At 42.1% G+C, this 21,285-nt stretch overlaps 3 protein-coding genes across 4 annotated transcripts in view; 2 read left to right on the top strand and 1 right to left on the bottom strand.

Annotated features, from left to right (window-relative positions):
* The window catches only part of LOC118430256 (probable cation-transporting ATPase 13A3), a 13,594-nt gene extending 12,704 nt beyond the window's left edge, over window positions 1-890 (top strand). Inside the window, exon 10 of the mRNA XM_035840966.1 lies at window positions 774-890. Within this exon, the coding sequence (XP_035696859.1) occupies window positions 774-890 (117 nt within the window). The remainder of the gene's footprint in view (window positions 1-773) is intronic.
* Window positions 891-3,094: 2,204 nt separating this feature from the next.
* LOC118430746 lies at window positions 3,095-4,825 on the bottom strand. Its single transcript, XM_035841760.1, has 3 exons — window positions 4,208-4,825; window positions 3,676-3,837; window positions 3,095-3,469 (listed from the first exon to the last, which is right to left on the bottom strand). The coding sequence occupies exons 1-3, from the start codon at window positions 4,212-4,214 to the stop codon at window positions 3,252-3,254; spliced, it is 387 nt and encodes a 128-aa protein (XP_035697653.1). The 5' UTR covers window positions 4,215-4,825; the 3' UTR covers window positions 3,095-3,251.
* Window positions 4,826-5,089: 264 nt separating this feature from the next.
* The window catches only part of LOC118430741 (probable cation-transporting ATPase 13A3), a 35,018-nt gene continuing 18,822 nt past the window's right edge, over window positions 5,090-21,285 (top strand). Inside the window, exons 1-12 of one of the 2 annotated variants that reach the window (XM_035841751.1) lie at window positions 5,090-5,158; window positions 5,674-5,805; window positions 6,286-6,462; window positions 10,159-10,291; window positions 12,877-13,090; window positions 14,907-15,101; window positions 15,602-15,706; window positions 16,716-16,869; window positions 17,510-17,630; window positions 18,844-18,968; window positions 19,995-20,227; window positions 20,856-20,963. In XM_035841751.1, the coding sequence (XP_035697644.1) occupies window positions 5,113-5,158; window positions 5,674-5,805; window positions 6,286-6,462; window positions 10,159-10,291; window positions 12,877-13,090; window positions 14,907-15,101; window positions 15,602-15,706; window positions 16,716-16,869; window positions 17,510-17,630; window positions 18,844-18,968; window positions 19,995-20,227; window positions 20,856-20,963 (1,743 nt within the window). In that variant the 5' untranslated portion in view covers window positions 5,090-5,112. Of the gene's footprint in view, window positions 5,180-5,673; window positions 5,806-6,285; window positions 6,463-10,158; window positions 10,292-12,876; window positions 13,091-14,906; window positions 15,102-15,601; window positions 15,707-16,715; window positions 16,870-17,509; window positions 17,631-18,843; window positions 18,969-19,994; window positions 20,228-20,855; window positions 20,964-21,285 lie in introns of both variants that reach the window. The other variant, XM_035841750.1, reaches the window with a different exon arrangement.

The following is a 21,285-nucleotide window of genomic DNA, read 5'->3' as shown; positions in this document are numbered from 1 at the left end:
GTATTATGACACATACGTCTACTCCCTTTCCCACAAAACCTGCCATATTCTCGCCATGAACCACCGTCCTCTGCAGGGAGACACTCTGCCACCAAACTCAGTTTTGCACCCTCACGGTGCCAGCAATCACCAGGCACGAATAACTCGAGGCCCGCACATGCGCGCTGATTCCTTCGCCAGGATGCAAACGCACCATGTACAAAGATTCTTTATTCACCGGTACTCCGTCTTTAACCACTTTAGAGTGACCACAAACATCCCAGCCCAAACCACTGGACCCCAATACACGAGTGCCGTTTCCCAGCATGAAACTCCCATCGTACGCGATTAGAGGCTCCCTGACCGCCACTAGTCACGCAGTGATCGCACACTAACACTGAGTGCAGCAAACACGACGCACGAACGACCAGAAACCCACACATGCGCGCCATTTCCTTTCTGTGAAAACGCCCGCTATGTGCAAAGGACGCAGACTCTCTGACTCACGCTACTCCTATGAGTCCCACTAAGCACCCACTAACAATGCAGCCAGCGCCCAGCACCATCAGCAGCACGCACACGCGTACCATTTTCTCCCTGTGAAAACACCCGCCGTGTGCGATCAGACTCTCTGACCAACGCTACTCAGCAATTGCACACTATCAACCGTGCAGCCAATACCAAGCACAAACGACCAGATCTAGAAACTCGCATGACATCTTCTTCCTATGAAACACCCGTCATGCGCGGAAAAACTCTCTGATCAACGCTACTCAGTGATCGCATACTAACAGAGCAGCAAACACCAAGCACAAACAATCAGTGGCCCGCACATGCGTGCCATTTTCTTTCCGGACTCTGGAAACACCCGCCACGTGCGGAAAGACTCTCTGAACAACGCCACTCAGTGAACTCACAATAACCATGCAGCAAACACTGAGCACAGCCGATCAGCGGCCCAAACATGCGTTCCCTTTTCTTCTTGTCAAAACACCCGCCAAGTGCGGAAATACTCTCTGACCAACGGCACCGCTACTCAGTGATCGCACACTAACAGTGCAAGAAACACCAAGCACAAACGATCAGAGGCCCTCACCTGCCACCTGCATGCCCTTTTTTCCCTATGAACACACCTGCCATTCGCGGGAAAACTCTCTGATCAACGCTACTCAGTAATCGCACCCTAACAGTGCAACAAACACCGAGCACAAATGACCAGAGGCCCGCCCATGCGCGCCATTTCACCCCTATGAAAACACCCGGCATGCGCTGAAAGACTCTGACCAACTTTACTCATTGATCGCACACTAACAGTGCAACAAACACCAAGCACAATCGGAAGCCCGCACATACACGCCATTTCATTCCTGTGAAAACACCCACAATGTGCGGAAAGACTCTCTGATCAACGCTACTCAGTGATCGCACCCTAACAGTGCAGCAAACACCGAGCACCAACAATTAGAGGCTCGCACATGCGCGTCGCTTCATTCCTGTGAAAACAGCCGCCATATGCGGAAAGACTCTCCGATCAACGCTACTCAGTGATCGCACACAGTAACAGTGCAACAAACACCGAGCACAATCGGAGGCCCGCCCATACGCGCCGTTTCATTCCTGTGAAAACACCCGCCATGTGCGGAAAGACTCTCTGATCAACGCTACTCAGTGATCGCACACTAACAGTGCAACAAACACCGAGCACAATCAGAAGCCCGCACATGCGCACCGTTTCATTTCTGTGAAAACCCCCGCCATGTGCGGAAAGACTCTCCGATCAACGCTACTCAATGATCGCACACTAACTATGCAGCCAACACCGAGTACAGTCAGAAGCCCGCACATGCACGTCGTTTCATTCCTGTGAAAACACCCACCATGTGCGGAAAAACTCTCTGATCAACGCTACTCAGTGATCGCACACTAACAGTGCAACAAACACCGAGCACAATCAGAAGCCCGCACATGCGCACCGTTTCATTTCTGTGAAAACCCCCGCCATGCGCGGAAAGACTCTCCGATCAACGCTACTCAGTGATCGCACACTAACAGTGCAACAAACACCAAGTACCAACGATCAGAAGTCCGCACATGCACGTCGATTCATTTCTGTGAAAACACCCACAATGTGCGGAAAGACTCTCTGATCAACGCTACTCAGTGATGGCACACTAACAGTGCAACAAACACCGGGCACCAACGTTCAGAAGCCCGCACATGCACGTCGTTTCATTTCTGTGAAAACACCCGCCATGTGCGGAAAGACGCTCTGATCAACGCTACTCAGTGATTGCACACTAACAGTGCAGCAAACACCGAGCACCAACCATCAGAGGCCCGCCCATGCGCGCCGTTCCATTCCTATGGCTATGAAAAACACCCGCCATGTGCGGAAAGACTCTCTGATCAACGCTACTCGGTGATCGCACACTAACTGTGCAGCCAACACCGAGTACAATCAGAAGCCCGCACATGCGCGCCATTTCATTCCCGTGAAAGCACCCGCCATGTACGGAAAGACTCTCTGATCAACGCTACTCAGTGATCGCACACTAACAGTGCAGCAAACACCGAGCACAATCAGAAGCCCGCACATGCGCGCCGTTTCATTTCTGTGAAAACACCCGCCATGTGCGGAAAGACTCTCCGATCAACGCTACTCAGTGATCGCACACTAACAGTGCAGCAAACACCGAGCACCAACGATCGGAGGCCCGCACATGCGCGCCGTTTCACTCCCATGAAAACACCCGCCATGCGCGGAAAAACTCTCTGATCAACGTTACTCAGTGATCGCACACTAACAGTGCACCAAACACCAAGCACAAACGATCAGAGGCCCGCACATGCGCGCCGTTTCACCAGCTGAAAAGAAAACACGCCAACCCGAAACCTCTCCGGACCTCGCTACTCGGTGTTCTCACGGTATAAAAGAACCATCAAACACCAAGCAGGAGCGACCGAGAACGATCCGTACATGCGCTGTTTTCTCCAAAATATAGTACAAAACGGACCAAAACACACCTTCTTTCCTCGTGATTTAAGGAGACTCCCCTCAGCGATAGATACTGCCAACGCTGCTGCCAGGCTGTGGTTCCTTAGACGACTGCATTCCTTAATAGTCCAGGTCTGTGTCGCCGTCACTGTGTCAACACAAGCAAAACTTTACAAACAACAACGGTAAAAGAAAATATCCCTAATTAGAGGGAAACCAAACACTTCAAAACAGCAACAACAGACATAAAGACAAAATATCTGAGGGGAATCCCGCCTCAAATCGATGTCACCAAAAACGTGCACGCCTCCCTGAAATAACCAAAGCCATGCGCTCCGTGACGGCTGTCGTCTAGTGTCGATGCCGCGAAGAACTGCCATATGTGTTGGGAATGCTCGGCTTGCTGGCTCCAACGCTCTGTCGCAGCTTGCTGCACCTCGGTCGCGATGTGGTAGTCACCTTCCTCGGCACAGGAGAGCTGGAAACCGGGCTGATCTGCTAAGAAAACAACACGTTTAGAACACAAGTATCAACTAAAGACAAAGCAAATGAAAATCAAGCACGAGCGAACCGAGCGAAAGCCCGACACCAAAGATATGCAAAACAACACGTGTACACATTAGCCACCCCAAACCATTGTTCCCAGGAAAACATAATTGGACAAAAAACACAAACGTTTGTTACCGCATTTTCCCCCAAACCTGCCGTATCTTTAACATCCGACGTTTCGACCCGCCAGGTAGGACTCTTCCGCCCTTTCAATATGTGAAGAGGCCGCCAAAAGTCTGTCAGAGCTTGCTGCATCTCAGTCGCGCTGTGGTAGTCGCCTTCCTCGGCCTGGGAGAGCTGGAATCCGGGCTGAGCTGCTAAGAAAACAACACGTTCAGACCACAAATTCTGAACCTACAGTAAAGCAGCTAAACCCAACTCGAGCATTCACCCGCCACGCTGGCACACACCTCACGTGGTCACAAAGGGGATCCTGTCACGAGTTTCCCTCCCTTCCTAAGAACAAAACCTCCTACGTTCCGTTCCAAACAAAAGATAATGAAATTCCCACCCAGTCAACTAAGGCAAACAAACTGCGGCAAATCAAGCAGTAAAAACCGGGAGAAAACCCGACACCAAAGATATGCAAAACAACACGTGAACAACGACACCCAAACGAGTGTTCCCAGAAAAGCAGAATTCGACACATACAACAACGTACGTTACCGCATTTTCCACCCAAACCTGCCATATCTCAGCCATCCTGAAGTTTTCCCCCCACTATGTGGGACTCGTCCGTCCTTTCGCTACGTGGAGATGGTCTGCCCAAGGTCTGCCGGAGCTTCTGGTTCCATCGCCCCGCCGTTACTTGCTGCACAGCTGAACCTCAGAAGTTGTCTTCCTCCAACTGTCAAACTGGAGTCTATGCTGCCTCACTGTACTGTGTGCTTATCGACAAAATACCCAGTCAACTAAAAGCAAACAAATGCAAATAAAGCACGTGCAAACCGGGCGAAAGCTCGACCCAAAGATATGCAAAACAACACGTGAACAAACGGCACCCAGACCATTGTTCCCAGAAAAGCAGAATTCGACAAATACCACAACGTATGTTACCGCATTTTCCACCCAAACCTGCCGTATATCCACCGTCCTGAAATTTCACCCCACTAGGTAGAACACTAGGACTCTTCCGTCCTTTCGATGCGTGGAGAGGGTCTGCCCCAAGGTCCGCCGGAGCTTCTGGATCCCTCGCCCCGCCGTTACTTGCTGCACAGCCGAACCTCAGAAGTTGTCTTCCTCCAACTGGTAATCCGGAGTCTAGGCTGCAACACTGTGTGCTCCGGCCTCCGGCACAAAACCCGCCCGGCGGCGAGAAACGCGGTCGTGGAACCGCAAGCGGCGGAGACCTGGTCGTCCATCGCCAGGCGACCTCGGCGTTGCGGATGGATCCAACAAGAGGCAGTAGGGTGATCATCCCTTGTACTTATATGGTTGTGAGAATCATGTGATTCAGGATCAACCAATGAGCGCACAGTGAAGATAGGAAAGTAGACATTATGTCGCATTGTCAAACCCTTATGGCACTTGGTTTGAAAAGTTAGCTGAAGTTTTGCTTGTGTTTTCAGCAAGCAGAAACCCTGCGGGACATGGTGGCCTTGGAGGCAGAGGTGTCCGTGTGGAGAGGAGACAGTGGTAAAACAGTCTGTGCTTCAGGTTTTAGACAGTCTTGATTATCACTGACAGTAATGATAGCAATGACAATGTTCTGACAGTTGTTCTCTAAGCTATGTTGGTTTGTGCATTTGATTTTAAAGAAAAGGTTGGTTAGACGTTAAGAACAATGCTGTGGAATTTTGCCATTTCAAAACATTTATTGCACGTTATATGTGGCCCCCCTTTGGTCAGTAATGACCATGGTCAAGTCCTAACAGATTAACTGATATCAGCCCTACAGTTGGGCTATGGCTACTAAACATCCTCTATGAAAATGACAGTTTCTGTCACAAAGGGCACTTCAGTTAGGTCTGTTGGTAGTAGACTCAGAGTTCTTTTCTCAGGATCTGCATCAGTTAGCCTTTTCCAGAGTTTAGCTGCCTGGACAGTGTACATGTACATGTACATGTGCATCTCCAGCTTGAACTGCAGCACATTAAAGTAAAGATGACAACATAACATAAGTTAAGAGGCATGTGTTCCTGTCTGTGCAGTATATGAGGACATCCCTGGTCAGGAGTTGGTACCAGGAGACGTCATCACCATCCCTCCATACGGCACCATGATGGCGTGTGACGCAGTCCTTATTACTGGCAACTGTATCGTTAATGAGAGTATGCTCACAGGTAATTAAAGAAGACATTAATGTGTGTACTTAATCAGGTGTGAATTGAAAAATGATGTATAACCCTTCTGGCATGTTTAAAAGGGAACGTTTCTGTGCTGGCTTCATTGTACTTAATTTTACATACAGTATAGATTTTCTGCTGCAGTTGGTTAGCTTTTACGGGGGGATGCTAGGATTTTGGAATAGTTTATTTTGTGGAGTTCATTCGTGCTGTGAGTGCATTTTGAATTTTTGCATTGGACTTGTGAGGATTTTTTCATTCTTTCCATTATGTTATATAGCCACTGTCAGTCAACCATGGTGATATCCTAATGAACATCATCCCTTAATAACAAATCATTGAATATGACATTCATATTAAAAACACATTCCATAAGTTTGAAGATATTTGTTCTGTCAGACTACAGTGGGACTATTTTCTGGTGGATAGTCATGGACCACACGTAGATGTGACCCATTCTGATTGTTGCCCCTACAGGGGAGAGTGTTCCGGTGACCAAGACCCCCCTCCCCAACCCCCCTCCCACAGAGGGGCAGGATCCCTGTGTGTACATCTCAGAGGAACACAAGCGCCACACCCTGTTCTGTGGTACCCAGGTGATCCAGACCAGGTACTACGGAGGGGAGAAAGTCAAGGCTGTGGTCATCAGGACAGGTTTGTGTTACATTCGCCTCAAATAATGTCTTAAGTCAAGGGGAGGTACTCCATTGTACAAAAAAAAAACAATTATGGGATGTCTAATGACAATGGAATACTGAACAGAGTTATTATACATTGTATATCATTTACTAAGTAATGTGGAGGGGGGCATAATGGACAGCAAGAAACAAAAGTTGTAGAATATGACGATGGCCTGCTATACCCCGGTACACTGACATGCAATGACAGTGATGACAATGAGAATTATTCGTACATCTCATCAGAGTTATAATGCATAATTACTCCATGAAAGCAATTCCATCACATAGCCACTGAATGTTATCGGTATCATCTGTTATGTGCAAAAGATCAGTGTGGGCATCAATGAAAGGGTCTGCATGTGCATGTGTACATTAAATGTACAAGTACATGTAAAGCATTTACAGTCATGCAAATCATGCTTCCTGGTTAATGGTACAGAGTCATTCCTCTTAACACTGGTTCATGTCTATCTGTTAAGTCTATACAACATACAAAAATGTATATGGTTATACCTTAAAGGACTGGTTCTCTTTTCAATACAGTCAAACCTGTCTATAGCGGCCACTCAAGGAACTGGAGAAATCTAGCCACTATGGACAAGTGGCTACTATTAATAATATAGAGAAAATGCTGATCAACTGACCACAAGCAATAAATTACACATGATTTCAGTACCTACTGATCTTTCACACAAAGTAGCATTGTCATTGATCATCTCAAAATTGAACTGACCCTGCCAAAGTCAAATCTACAGAAAATAATTGATATTGCCATGCGTAATGTTCGTAAATTTGCCGACAAAGACTTAACCCTCTCAACACGATGAGCCATTATATAGGCTTTACCCACTGAACACGGTGAGCCTATATATAGGCTCAGCTTGAATTTTGGTGGGAATTTCAAACTATGAAGTGTACAATAGAACCATGTACCAGAATATACCAATCAGAAGGCTAGTAACTAAAGAGGAATGACCAACCAGGAGGTGTGTAACACTTGTGCCATGTTTCTTGGACTTTGGAGGCAGGTTTTTGACTGCAGTTTTGTCAAGTTTTTTTAGTGAATTTAATAAATATCATCCAATTTGGTGGGAAATCTTTGGATGACAGGAAGGCAAATATGCAGCTGATTTTATTGAAACAAAATTGGATGGTGTTTTTGCTTATTCTTCTGCATGAATCATTGCATGCTTTCTTTGTTTATGTTCTGACATGAAATGTCCAGAGGTCAGATCTGATAGGTCAGGACTAAGGGAACTTTTCTTGATTATTGATGCAAATTTCTTTATCTCAATGACTTTATTTCACTCACTGATAGAAGGAGAACTTGCCAGAAAATAATTGGCTATCATTTTCCAGCATTTTCTTAGCACTGAAATAGGCAAGGTATAGGGGTTTTTTTGAACCTTTGTTTATTCATGAGAAGCTCAAATTGGCCAGCAGGCCGCTTTTCATTGAGGTCATGAGGGAGGTCAGGGTCATATAAAATATAATACAGATACAGATTACATTGAGTACTATTAGATTCATCAACCTATATCACTACACATACATTGTACAAAACATATACTGGTGCAGATGGCTCAGTGTTCATAGTCCGTGTCCGTTCGTTTTGGTCAATTACTTTTACTTCAAGAGTCTCTTAAAGCTGGTCAGATTTGGAGCCGTACGTGTGTCTGGTGGTAGGTTGTTCCAGACATAGGGGCCACGGTAGGCTATTGATCTTCTGATCAGAAGGTCTCTCGATTCGGTTTTGGGACAACCAGTTGACTACTTGTGCTTTGTCTGGTTGTCCGTGTACTCTGGTCCCTGCAGTACACAAACATCTGACGCAAGTAGGGTGGTAGTTTGCTGTTTAGGGCCTTGTAGACTAGCACGGCATTGCTGTACTGGTGTGTTGCTTTAATGTCTTTCCAGCCTAGCTGGGAGAGAACTTGGGTTGGGGAGGGGGTCTCATTTGTTTGGTGGTGATGTTTGTATATATGTAAACACAGAACATATGTAAAATTATGCTTTCAGATTTAGTTTTCAGTTATTGTAACAGCATAAATGCATTGTATACATATGGTTGAGTATTTCTGTAGAGTTTCATGATAATTGACAAGCATTTTCGCCCCTGGCCATCTCTGCGCCTTACTTGAAAGTTGAAACTCTTTTTTCAGGACTTTTGCAAATGTGTCTGGGTACTTTTTATGACAGTTGCTGTCCTCAGATAGATGGCAAAATATTCATTCTACTTTTATTGTAGAGTTCAACTTGTGAGCTTTCCAAAAATACATAGTTTTCCTAGTCTACTCTTTACATTAGAGCAGCAAAAATAATACACACAAAGTACCCGTAGACTACTGTAGAGTCTGGAATTATAGCTAGTGTTCTGGAATACATAAAAAATTTTATGCTGTGTTAAGAGGGTTAAGCTCCAACGTTTAAGACACGCGTACCTTCCGCTACCGCCAAAATGACCCTGTTGGGAACTCCAAATCCTCGCAAACTACGATTTAAAACCCGGCACTGGGTGACATACGGCCTCTGTATGGTCACATGTGCAATAGGCAGTGTTTCTGTATCTATGAGACTGGAAGTCATGTAGCCGTGGCTGCAGGACAGGCTGTTGGACAGGTGGCCACTATAGACTACATGTATTTCTTAATTCTAAGGTCATTGTTAAAAATTCAAGGGACCAACAAAAAGTGACCGCAATGGCCAGGTGGCCGCTATGCAAAGATGGCCGCTAATACAGGTTTGACTGACAGGTATAAACCTTATTCTGTACATGTACCACATTGTACAAATGTATTAGATAATGCAGATTGAAATGTTTTTGCAGTGACCGCTTCATGGCAAACTCAAAACCACCATGAAAATCCCCCCCCCTTATGCTCTAATATCAAAATGCTTCATATACATACTAATCATTGTACAGTTTTGAGGCACCTGTTATGGTCAACAGGCATATTTCATGTGCTTACAAAGCATGTATTGAACACAGACCCAATCTTTGACTAGTACATGTACATAATCAACAATTTATTGATTTATTGCTAGACATACACATGTATGTTATCTCAAGGGCAGATGATGTTAGATCAGCATTGCCGGTAGGGACAACCACTGTTCTGTCCGTCTATCCTTTTTCAGTTCCTAGTTGGTGTTTTTGACTGGCTGTCTATAAAGGCTCAGAGTCTGGGGTTTCCATTACAAATGTACATTATATGACTATTGCACTGTCACAAGCTCAAAACCACCACAAACACTGCATTTTCTCCTTACCTCAAAATCAAATACCTGCAAAATTAAAATGATCATTATGCATTTATTGAGTAAAAGTTACTGTAGTTTAAAAAGGACAATCACTGGCTAAGGCTTATGTTTAGGCCTTTTATTAGGCTTGCTGATTTGTTTTTATGTCTTCCAGCAATAAAAAAAAAACAACAGCACAAATGGAAATCTGGACAAAAGTGGCGAAGAACATCGTCATAAACAAAGCTCCGGAGCCAAACCGCTGCTTGGAGAGCAGCACAGTGCCATGTGCTTGACGTACATGTCCTAATTATGACCAATCTTCTAGTAAGAGAACATTAGATTCCACCTTGTAATCCGTCCAGCTTGTTTTGTCTCCAGTCTTGTACATGTATCTATGACCTTTTGTTTGTTTTGTCCAAAAATACAGGATTTGTCACTGCCAAGGGAGAACTGGTACGGTCTATCCTGTTTCCAAAACCGATGGGGTTCAAATTCTATCAGGATGCCATGCGGTTTTTAGCAGTGCTGGCAGGACTGGCAGTTATTGGCTTTTCATACAGGTTTGTGACTTCAACATAATGATAATACAGTAGCAGAAGCCAACTAATCACGTTCGAATTGCATCACCTCACCTCACCTCACCTCACCTATCCCTTGACCTCTGTGTGGGTCGTTGGGGCACCATGACTCCATCCACTATTCTCCTCCACCTGTCTCTGTTATCCGCCGCTCTTATGGCTTCTGCTAAACTCAACTTATGGCTTATGATAAAAAAAACAATAACATTGACAATGGGCTTTTTAGGGTCTGTTCTAAGGCATGAATTCATAATTTTCGAAATTATCTTGAAATGTTTAGAGAAAAATTTGGTTTCTATTGAAAATTGTGCCGAGTATACCGATGTGCTGGTGGTTCCGCCTGACATTGGAGCACTCAGTGAGGGTTGATGTAAGGGGACAAACTGTCAAGTTAACAAAGAAATGCAGTTTCAATTGAAAATCACGTCGTGTGCCGATTATGACTGATGAAATACAGAATGTAGCTTGGTCGCCATTTTGTCCATTGTCATGTTATTACATGTTGACCAGTAAGTGTTCATGGACAAAATCTCCTCTAGATCTAAATAATTGGGCATCTTCAACTCGTGCAAAAGTAGTGAATAAAAACATGGTAAAATGTTAACGCTAATTAACCTTTATTCGTTGCGTTTTTCATCAAGAGTCAGCTTGTTCCAATCTGGCAGAAGAACAAAGCATAATTTCTGTCTATAACATGGTGATATTGTTGTTTACCTTTGTCACTCATCCCATCCACGATATATTTTCTCTACTACCATGCTAATATGAAAATGTCTCAATTTGAAAACACCGTCGCGTTGTGTTGAGAACGACGGCGCTCCCGGAGGGCGTGACCTTTATTCGTTATGACGAGACTTGTTATGTTTGTCCGCTGCTAATTACTTAATATGCTGAAGCTATTGTTCCTTTCTTGACATGAATGGAGTGCTCTAGATTACAAACTTATTCAGGCAACAAAAAATCCCGACAACTACCGCTGAGTATTTACATCGCACGCAGTAGCGCGTTGGTAAAATAATGAGGTTGTTGGGTTATTAGACCGTGACGTAAAATCGATCCTGGCGCCATGATCGTTCCATAAAACTTATGCACCTTTCTTTGCAACTTGAACGACGTGCTGCGGCTAGTACCAAGCGGGTAATCATCAGTTTGCAGTACAACCATCTGTACAGTGTTTTGCACCCTCCACACGGCAAAATGTAACCCGATATATTTGTGTCAAAGGTCTATTCCGGCGGCCAACAACACTAAAGATGAAGGGGTGCGATGTCTGATATATCACTGTTGTCAATGCCCTGGATCAAAGAACGAAAGATTCCACAATAAATGATATAAAACATTGCTGTTAGACTTGTGGTCGACAAATATGCAGTCCAAATCTTGTTATCGGTTAACCATACCCGTACTGAGACAGTTGGTATCGTCTTCAAGGCCGTATTTGCAACAGTTTACTGTTTGGGACTTTCACATTTTGAAAAAAGGGACCAGGGTAAAATCAATTAATTTGTCGATGTTCAATATCATTTCCATTCTTGGTGGTGCATAAAATCTCCCGTTGAGCGGAGATGGGACGGTAATAAGGGACGGTACGTTTTTGACCTCGCTGTTTTCGAATGCGTGGTCATCTGAGCCTTTTCATGAATATTCTGAACACTTGAGTTTCTCGGTTATGCATTCCTGTGGTTATTACTGATGTTGCATTTATCGTATCTCCGTAGATTCCCTGTTTTTGAAAAAACGAATTAAGGTAACTGAACGAATAAAGGTTAACTAGCGTTATATTAGGAGCTACATGTAAATATGTTTAACTTTGTCAATTTAGCCCATTTTCACTGCTGCTGATTTGGTTTTCTACGGTAAACAGTGAGTTTATGAGTTTATACAGTTGTTGAGTTTATTTGGGGTCTCAATTTGGGCTGCACACCTTCATGTTAAGAGGCCGTCTCTTCCAGGAAATACATTTGAAGCAGAAAAGCCGTGTATGAGATTGAAGGGGATCTCTCCAGCTTAAGAAACAACCTGGTTTCAGTTTCTCATAGCATACACCCTCAGTTTCTGCTTTTTGGGGGCCAAAACTTTTTCACAGAAAAATGGGTATTAAACCCACGATCAGAATTTAATTCTACCTAATGTAATTTACCTAATTTTAGTCTCAAAAATGGACGATATTGTCAGAAAGAGAATACCCCTAGGTATAATCAAGCCAAAGGTAAAATCATAACACTGAGACTTTTTACAATAACCTGACGTGCAAGGCATAGCAACACGGTTCACGGAAGAATTGCAGCAAATCAACTGACAGTTGCAAATAGGCGGATTCTTCTGTAATGATAATAATAATGATAATCTTTATTGCACGTTTATACCCATGGGCAAAATGCACAAATGACCACATGTGGTCTAATGGATAAAATTATTGTGTTTCTAGCTTCAAATTCTGAAGGAAGTCATGCCAAACTAACAATTATAAGTAATAGTCTTTTGTTTCCAGTAATGTTGTTTTTAATGCAACAAGTTAAGATGGTAGCCAGTACTAATATTGTGTTTTGCTCTGTTTTGTTCTTCAGTGTCTATATGATGATCTCATTCAAGGCACCAGTAAAAGAAATCATTCTTCGTGCCCTGGACATGATCACAGTTATTGTTCCTCCTGCACTGCCTGCCGCCATGACAGTTGGATCAGTTTACGCACAGCGACGGCTGATGAAACAGGGAATTTTTTGTATCAGTCCGCCGAGGATCAACGTGTCAGGGAAAACAAAGCTGGTGTGCTTTGATAAGGTAAGGTTAGGTTAGGTGACAGGTAGCTTAATAAGGTTAGGTTAAGTAATATAATATAATATGTACATTAGGTTAGTTACACAAAGTTACTTCGCAGAGCACATATAAATCTTGGACTTTCAACATGCTACTTTAAAGCAATATAAGTCTCTGATGGCTGTCTCAGAAGCTGACTCATCCATGGGTACAATTGGCGGGACATTGTTGTCGAGCAAACAGGAGATAGTTTCATCTGTTCTATGGAAACCAAGTGGCCGGGTACATTGCAGAAGTTTGACTATTATGGACTAATGGGCACTTTCACTAGAGAATCGGGTATTGATTTTGTGAACGTAGAAAAAGCAATGTTAGACAGGGCTCTATTGAATGAGATATGTACTAAATAATATATGTATGTATGTACATGCATGTAGGTTAGTTTAGTGTGCTAGGATAGGTTACATGTAGGTTAAGTAAGGTTAGGTTAGGTTACATCGTATAAGTTAGGTTAGGTTAAGTTACAAAGCTATGTCTAGTATCAGGGTGAAGTGAAGGTCTGGGTGACATTGAATAAAGTATAAAATTTAGAATGACTTTAACAGTGGCTATGGCAGGGTGGCGTACAAATTTTTACAGGGAGTTTCAGAAGTTGTATTAATTCAGCAACTTTTGCAGAACTGTGTAATAGATGTACAGTCAAACCTGTATTAGCGGCCACCTTTGCATACCGGCCACCTGCCCATAGTGGCCACTTTTTGTCGGTCCCTTGGATTCGTAATGATTAAGAAATAGGCTTAGCGGCCACCTGTCCAACGCGGCCACGGCCACACGATTTCCGGTCCCGCAGGTACAAAAACACTGCCGATTACGGCCACGCGGACCGCTAATCTATGTTTCGGCACACGTTCGTCTGAGATAAGTCTAAAATGACGAGACTTTTCTTGTGAGTACCACATTAGCATAACGGGCGAATCTGACATGTGAACGCAGGAGGGAATACATGGACGGCGAAGTATCAAGGATACAAGTATACAAGACGAAAGATCAAAAAAATATGACGATACCGGTCTCTTCAGACAATATCAACTGTAGAACATTTAAAACTTTTTATAGCTTTTGTTTTCTTAATACATATAGTGTAAAAATCATTGCAGTACATGTACAGTACTGTATTATGTGAATAAAGATCAGTGGGTACTAAAACCATGTGTAACTTATTGCTTGTGGTCAATTAATTAACATATTCTCTATAGTGGCCACCTCTCTATAGTGGCCAATTTTGACCAGTCCTTTGAGTGACCGCTATAGACAGGTTTGACTGTACCTGTACATGTGATTCAGTATAGGCTTTGGTGATGGTGTCAGAAATGGCCCCTGTCCTTAGTGCTGAAAATTCCATCAAGTTGATTATTGGTGTATCTGTTGATGAAATTGGAATTTTCGGATGAAAAATTTTAAAATGTTTGTGTCAATTTAACTTTAAAAAGCAAATTAGGGGATGTTGTGATTAGACTTGCCCAAATTTTCAACTGACACGTCAAATTCTTAATGTTTCAAGGAATGAGCAAACTTTATACAAATAGGATATACATGTACAAATGTAAGACATTACATGTGGAACATATATAATCTATACTGGTTTCTGAGTCACTTGATCTTCATCAGCATAACATGATGTCACACACAGTAGCACTGCATTGTTCATTCCTTAACCAAAAGACTGGAGTTGAACATTGAACAATTTGATGAAGTATAATGGAAATTACAGTTTGACAGACTGCAGTAATGTCGTCTTGGCTAAGTTTCAATTCATTCTCCTTCTGTATGTATATTGAAGACAGGAACACTGACAGAAGATGGACTGGACTTGTGGGGGGTGGTTCCAGCGGACATGTCCGTGGTGAAGAATGCTGCAGACCTTCCCCGTGGCGCGCTGCTGGCTGCCATGGCCTCCTGCCACTCCCTCACACTGATTGAAGGGGAGATGACGGGAGACCCACTGGACTTGAAAATGTTTGAAGCAACAGATTGGGTCAGCACTTGCTACAATCAATCTCAAACTGTGAAAGGAAGCATGATGATAATAACAGACTGTATATTTATTTGTACAGTGGAAGCCGGTCAATTGCACGGAATCCTAAAATCCAGTGGCGGTGCGGTCCAACTGGGTAACTTCGCATTATGGCACACGCCGGATAATTGCACGGGATTCGCTGGCAAATTGTGTGTGCAATTAAGCGGCTTCCACTGTATATATAATTATGTATAATAGTGAAAAGGGATATGTATAATTATGTATAATGGTAAAAGAGATATCTATAATTATTATTGATAACGGGAAAAATGGGTTATGTATAATTATGTATAATGGAAAAATCCTTATTATACATATCTTTTGAAATTATGTATAATTATAGCATAATTTTTTTCCTGGAATTAAATTGCAGATTGTTTCATCAATAAAACTAATTTCGTTTTGCCTAGTAGTTTGAAGGTGGCATTTTAAATGATTCTTTGTTGTTCTTCTGCTAGCTTCTAGAGGAGCCTGGCCCAGACAACACCAGGTTTGACATTTTGGCACCAACTGTAGTGAAGCCAGTTACAGCTGACACCTTCATCATGGGAGCCAGCAGTCAGGTTAGTCAACATTGCTGCAAGATCTGGAACTCGTCTGCAAGTTAGACTTCTTTGCACTTTGTCCAATAGGCATGTCAATTTAGTTCATATTTGGGACATCTTCTTTGCCAAACTGACGCAATTGTTCAAAAGCACAAAGTTTGGTTAAAAAAGTTTTCAGGAAGGTTAAACAAATGATTAAACACACCAAGTATAGTACATCAAAACTCTAGATTCTTCATTATATTTCAATCCATTTATGATACTACAATAATTTGCTTTTTGCTGTGTCTCTTCTCCTTCTCCTGTCAAATCTTCAAATGGATTCACTGAAATTTGGCATGAAGGTAAAGATAGCCAATACCCCAAGACATTGTTTTTACTTTTTTGATAGAGGGCTTAGAAATTATTATATTTAGGGTTTTGGGTCATTTTTGGACTAAAAATATATATATTTTGGGCCCCTGTGCCCTGGTATTACAACCTAATGACCTGAAATTTGGTACAGAGGTGCATTGGACATTTGCCCACAGAACCTCATCAACACCTTTGCCATATGTCACTTCAAAAATGAGTTATTTGGCCTTTTTGACCACAAATGTATATTATTTTGCTCCTACATGTATCAGGGTTGGACAAGTTTTCTGAAATTCACTTGTCCTATCTGGCAAGTACATACAAAATTTACTTGCCCGAACAAACCTTTCGCTTGCACTCAAATTTTTCTATGTATTTTCACTTCCATCCATGGATTTCTTCTTATTGGCTCTATTTTTCTGTATTCACCATTATGCTTGATGCCATGACTTTGAAAAGTATATGAAATGTCACTCATTAGAAAAAAAATCTTACTTGTCCAATCGGGCAAGTGGAGTAGGACATGTACTTGCCCGATCAGCATTTTCACTTGCCCGGGACAATAGGACTTGAAGACTTGTCCAACCCTGTGTATACACATGTATGTACACCTATGATGATTTATGTGTAGCATTGCTTCTATCTTACACTAATACTGTTTTACCCCTACCAGACTCCATATGAGATCGGAATTCTTCGCCAGTTCCCTTTCTCGTCCAGTCTTCAGCGGATGAGTGTCATCACACGGACTCTGGGGAATCGAAACATGGATGTTTACTTAAAGGGTGCACCAGAAATGGTGGCTTCTCTTTGTATTAAAGAAACTGGTGAGTTGCTTTTTCTCTCTCTCATGGCAGGGTTTGATTGCTCTCTCAGAGGAACCCCTTTCTTGAGCCGCTCCAGTCTCTTCTGTATCTTACAGTCTGTGGCCAGGTACATGTAGGCTAGTCTGTCTGTCAGTCAGTATACAATAGAATACAACACTCTGTTTTCTGTATCACCCGAGGTACAAGCCCGGGACCGGGGGTGATGCGGAATACACCATGTTGTATCTTATTTATGTCATACTCACCTAAGAAAACACATGTTTCGATATGAAATGCACCAGAAGTTGAGAAAATGTGTAACAACAGCAATTCTAACGTCCCAACCCGTTGTTCAAATTTTCAACTGTGCCACACTAGGCCTGCTCGAAATAGTTCAATTTACTCGAAGGAAGCCTGTGTGATACAACTTCGAAGCCTGTGTGATACAGAAAGTTATCACACAGTCCGGAACAACCTGTATCGAACATTTTCACGGCCCAGGTATGATATAAAGACTATGACACTACGCAAATAGTACACTTGTAGGGCTAGTAAATTCTGATTAAGAGGATCGGTACAAAATGAAATTCATGTGCTTTTTGAAGTTAAATCTTAATAGTGATAATATATAATTTAATGCTGTCTTCACTTTCTGTCTCAGTGCCTCCTGACTTCCACACCACTCTGATGAGGTACACTCTCCAAGGCTTCAGAGTCATTGCCTTTGCCTGGAAAATGCTTGACACAAGCATCAAGTTTCATCATTTACAGAAAATTCAAAGGTAGGACTTTCCTCCTCCCATTATGAAAAACTCAGTTTTTAAATGTACATTGTACATATAGTGGAGGTTACACATTCAACAACTTGAAGGTCAAAAATATCTGTCTCAGAGGAACATTGAATACATTATTGTACAGCTGAATTGCAGAACTTTTTTGTTTAATGACTTGAATGTGAAATCTTTGTACTGTATGTTCCTCTCGTCTTGAATTTGAGAAGTGAGCAAGAGTTCAGAGACGTCATACCACCAGCTCACATTACTTGCACTTTGGCACATTGTAAAAGAACTGAGGAACTTCAACAAGGAAGCTGTACTTAGATTAACTGTACAGTACAGATCTTGATTATGTTCCTGTCTACAGGTGATTAAAATTCAATTAAAAGACGTGCAGTTCTCAATTAAATCATGATTAAATACCGATTACCTGAAAGGAAATCACACAATCAAGCTTTCTATTGATATATGATACATTGATATTGATGCAGAAACAAAGGAAATATGATCAACCAAAATCAATATTCCAAAATTTTTGTGCCAAGTTTACATTGATGAATAATAGATCACATAATGCTACAACTCAATACTAGTATGACTGTGTACATGTATGTATACCACCATGAAATGATAGATTTATATTATTCTATCTTGTTTTAGTGATCATACAAATAAGAATGATATATTTTAAGTTATAATCTACCAAAATCACATATTAATATTGTATGATGTGTGTGAATTCAAAGTTATTTGGTAGAATACCAATACCACTTTCCTCTTAACTTATTCACTTTCAATTGATAAGCTTACACATGTCACATTCCCACCATTTAGCACAAAGGAATTACTGCATTCATTCACAAAATTATTACAAAATTATTACAAAATTGAAATCTATACACCTCTTCCTTAAGTTACATGAAAAGAGACCAGCATGTCCAGAAAAAAAATCTGAAATTCATTAAGAAGTTCACACACCTAGGGGCCTAAACTTGATCTTAACTTTCGTCTTTTCAAGGCCTACCCGCATACCAAACATCTTTTCAATCCATCCAGCCATTCATACAACATGTAAGTTATGCTGACCAAAAATATCCAGAATGATTTACGCAAGCAAGCAATTAACGTCACACGCACAAACAAACAACACCAAAGACATCACCTTAGTTTTTAATAAATGTCATCCCCTCAGTGTATTAATTTAATGATTCTACTACAGGGACCAAGTTGAGACTGACCTAACATTTCTGGGCCTGATGGTTATGCAAAATGCTCTCAAGCCAGAAACCACACCCACCATCCAACAACTCAGGGAGGCCAACATCAGGACTGTCATGGTAACAGGTGAGGTAACCACATCATCATTTACAACATCAGGACTGTCATGGTAACAGGTGAGGTAACCACATCATCATTTACAACATCAGGACTGTCATGGTAACAGGTGAGGTAACCACATCATCATTTACAACATCAGGACTGTCATGGTAACAGGTGAGGTAACCACATCATCATTTACAACATCAGGACTGTCATGGTAACAGGTAAGGTAACCACATCATCATTTACAGCATCAGGACTGTCATGGTAACAGGTGAGGTAACCACATCATCATTTACAACATCAGGACTGTCATGGTAACAGGTGAGGTAACCACATCATCATTTACAACATCAGGACTGTCATGGTAACAGGTGAGGTAACCACATCATCATTTACAACATCAGGACTGTCATGGTAACAGGTGAGGTAACCACACCTTTCATTTACAACATCAGGACTGTCATGGTAACAGGTGAGGTAACCACATCATCATTTACAACATCAGGACTGTCATGGTAACAGGTGAGGTAACCACATCATCATTTACAACATCAGGACTGTCATGGTAACAGGTAAGGTAACCACATCATCATTTACAGCATCAGGACTGTCATGGTAACAGGTGAGGTAACCACATCATCATTTACAACATCAGGACTGTCATGGTAACAGGTGAGGTAACCACATCATCATTTACAACATCAGGACTGTCATGGTAACAGGTGAGGTAACCACATCATCATTTACAACATCAGGACTGTCATGGTAACAGGTGAGGTAACCACATCATCAGTTACAACATCAGGACTGTCATGGTAACAGGTGAGGTAACCACATCATCATTTACAACATCAGGACTGTCATAGTAACAGGTGAGGTAGCCACATCATCATTTACAACATCAGGACAGTCATACATAGTATCAGGTGAGGTAAACTATATCTTTTTCATCATTGACAACATCAGGTCTAAAATTGATAGAGTACATGTAGTCAAAACCTGACCAGACAGTACTGATGCTGACTGTTGTGTGACTGTCCTTACCAGGTGACAACATGCTGACTGCTGTCAGTGTTGCCAGGAACTGCAGAATGGTGCTGTCCAATGACACAGTTATCTTGGTGACTGCCAACCCTCCGGAGGAAGGACAACCTGCGCACATTACATGGACGTACTCGGAACATCCCACAGAAGACAGTGTGGTGCAGGGCCAGGGTCAGCAGCCAGGGAAGTGGGACAGTGGTGCAGATATGAGTGAACCTTTGGTAGAGTATGACATGGTGAGTTCTTTGTAGTATTAGGCTTCTTCTAAAATGTCACATTTTATCCATAGTCAAAGACTTTTAAACGCTACCTCAGTCTATATTATATGTAAGCTGGGAGGACATGTCATTGAATTACTTTTCATGATTTTTATTCATAAATAACTTGAAGAAACATATTGTGAGGTATGTAAAAACTTTATAACATGAGTTTAACTGTGTTTATCATGGATTTTTGAGGGATTTTATTTTTTTTTGTAGTTATGAATTGTGCCTGAAGAATCCAAAAATCTTTTGCCATTACTTTGCTAAACATTCCTTGTTGCTTTTAAAGTTATTCTTTAGAGGTTCATAATTTGATTTTTTTTTAAATTCTGTTGTTAAATTGCTTAAATCTCCCAGTTTTATTTCAATATTCTTTGGGTGCAGAATACTACCACCAAGATTATTCACCAAGGAGACCCAAAATCTCAAATGTCTGCTTATTTAGAAGACTTTCATTTCATCATTGACAACAAGACGATTACGCAGAGGTGAATCTAGAGCAGCTTCTATGACATAGATTCAATGCTGCATAGGAGAATGGTTTGACATACATTGTAAGATGTGTACGGACAAAATGTATGTTTTCCTCCCCAACATGTAGAGCTACCAGAACATACAAATAGAGGAACCTGAAGGAACATATCACTTTGCAGTCAGTGGGAAGTCTTTTGCTGTCATCAGAAATCACTTCCCATACCTTATACCAAAGGTACATGTACATGATTGTCTGTTTTATGTGTGAGTAGTCACACAATGTCATGCAGGACAGAGTATTGACTGTTCAGCATGGCTGCCCAGCTTATCTAGTACCAAGGGCTAGTCTGCTAACAAGACTTGGGCCAGATTCACTCAAGGAAAAATTTCTGTCTGCACGATGATGGCATCTGACAATGTTGTATGTCTTTGGCAAACAACGCATTTTTTGCTTCGTGTGAATCCACTTTTTATTAAACAGAAAGCTGACGTACGACTTCATCGTAGGTCATTGTTGCAAGACCAGAAATTTTCCTCGTGTGAATTGGGCCTTAAAG

The sequence above is a fragment of the Branchiostoma floridae genome, chromosome 14 (assembly GCF_000003815.2).
Source record: "Branchiostoma floridae strain S238N-H82 chromosome 14, Bfl_VNyyK, whole genome shotgun sequence".
In the NCBI taxonomy this organism is placed as follows: domain Eukaryota; kingdom Metazoa; phylum Chordata; class Leptocardii; order Amphioxiformes; family Branchiostomatidae; genus Branchiostoma; species Branchiostoma floridae.
Note: the sequence above shows the minus strand (reverse complement) of the source record. Positions and strands in the feature narration are given on the sequence as shown.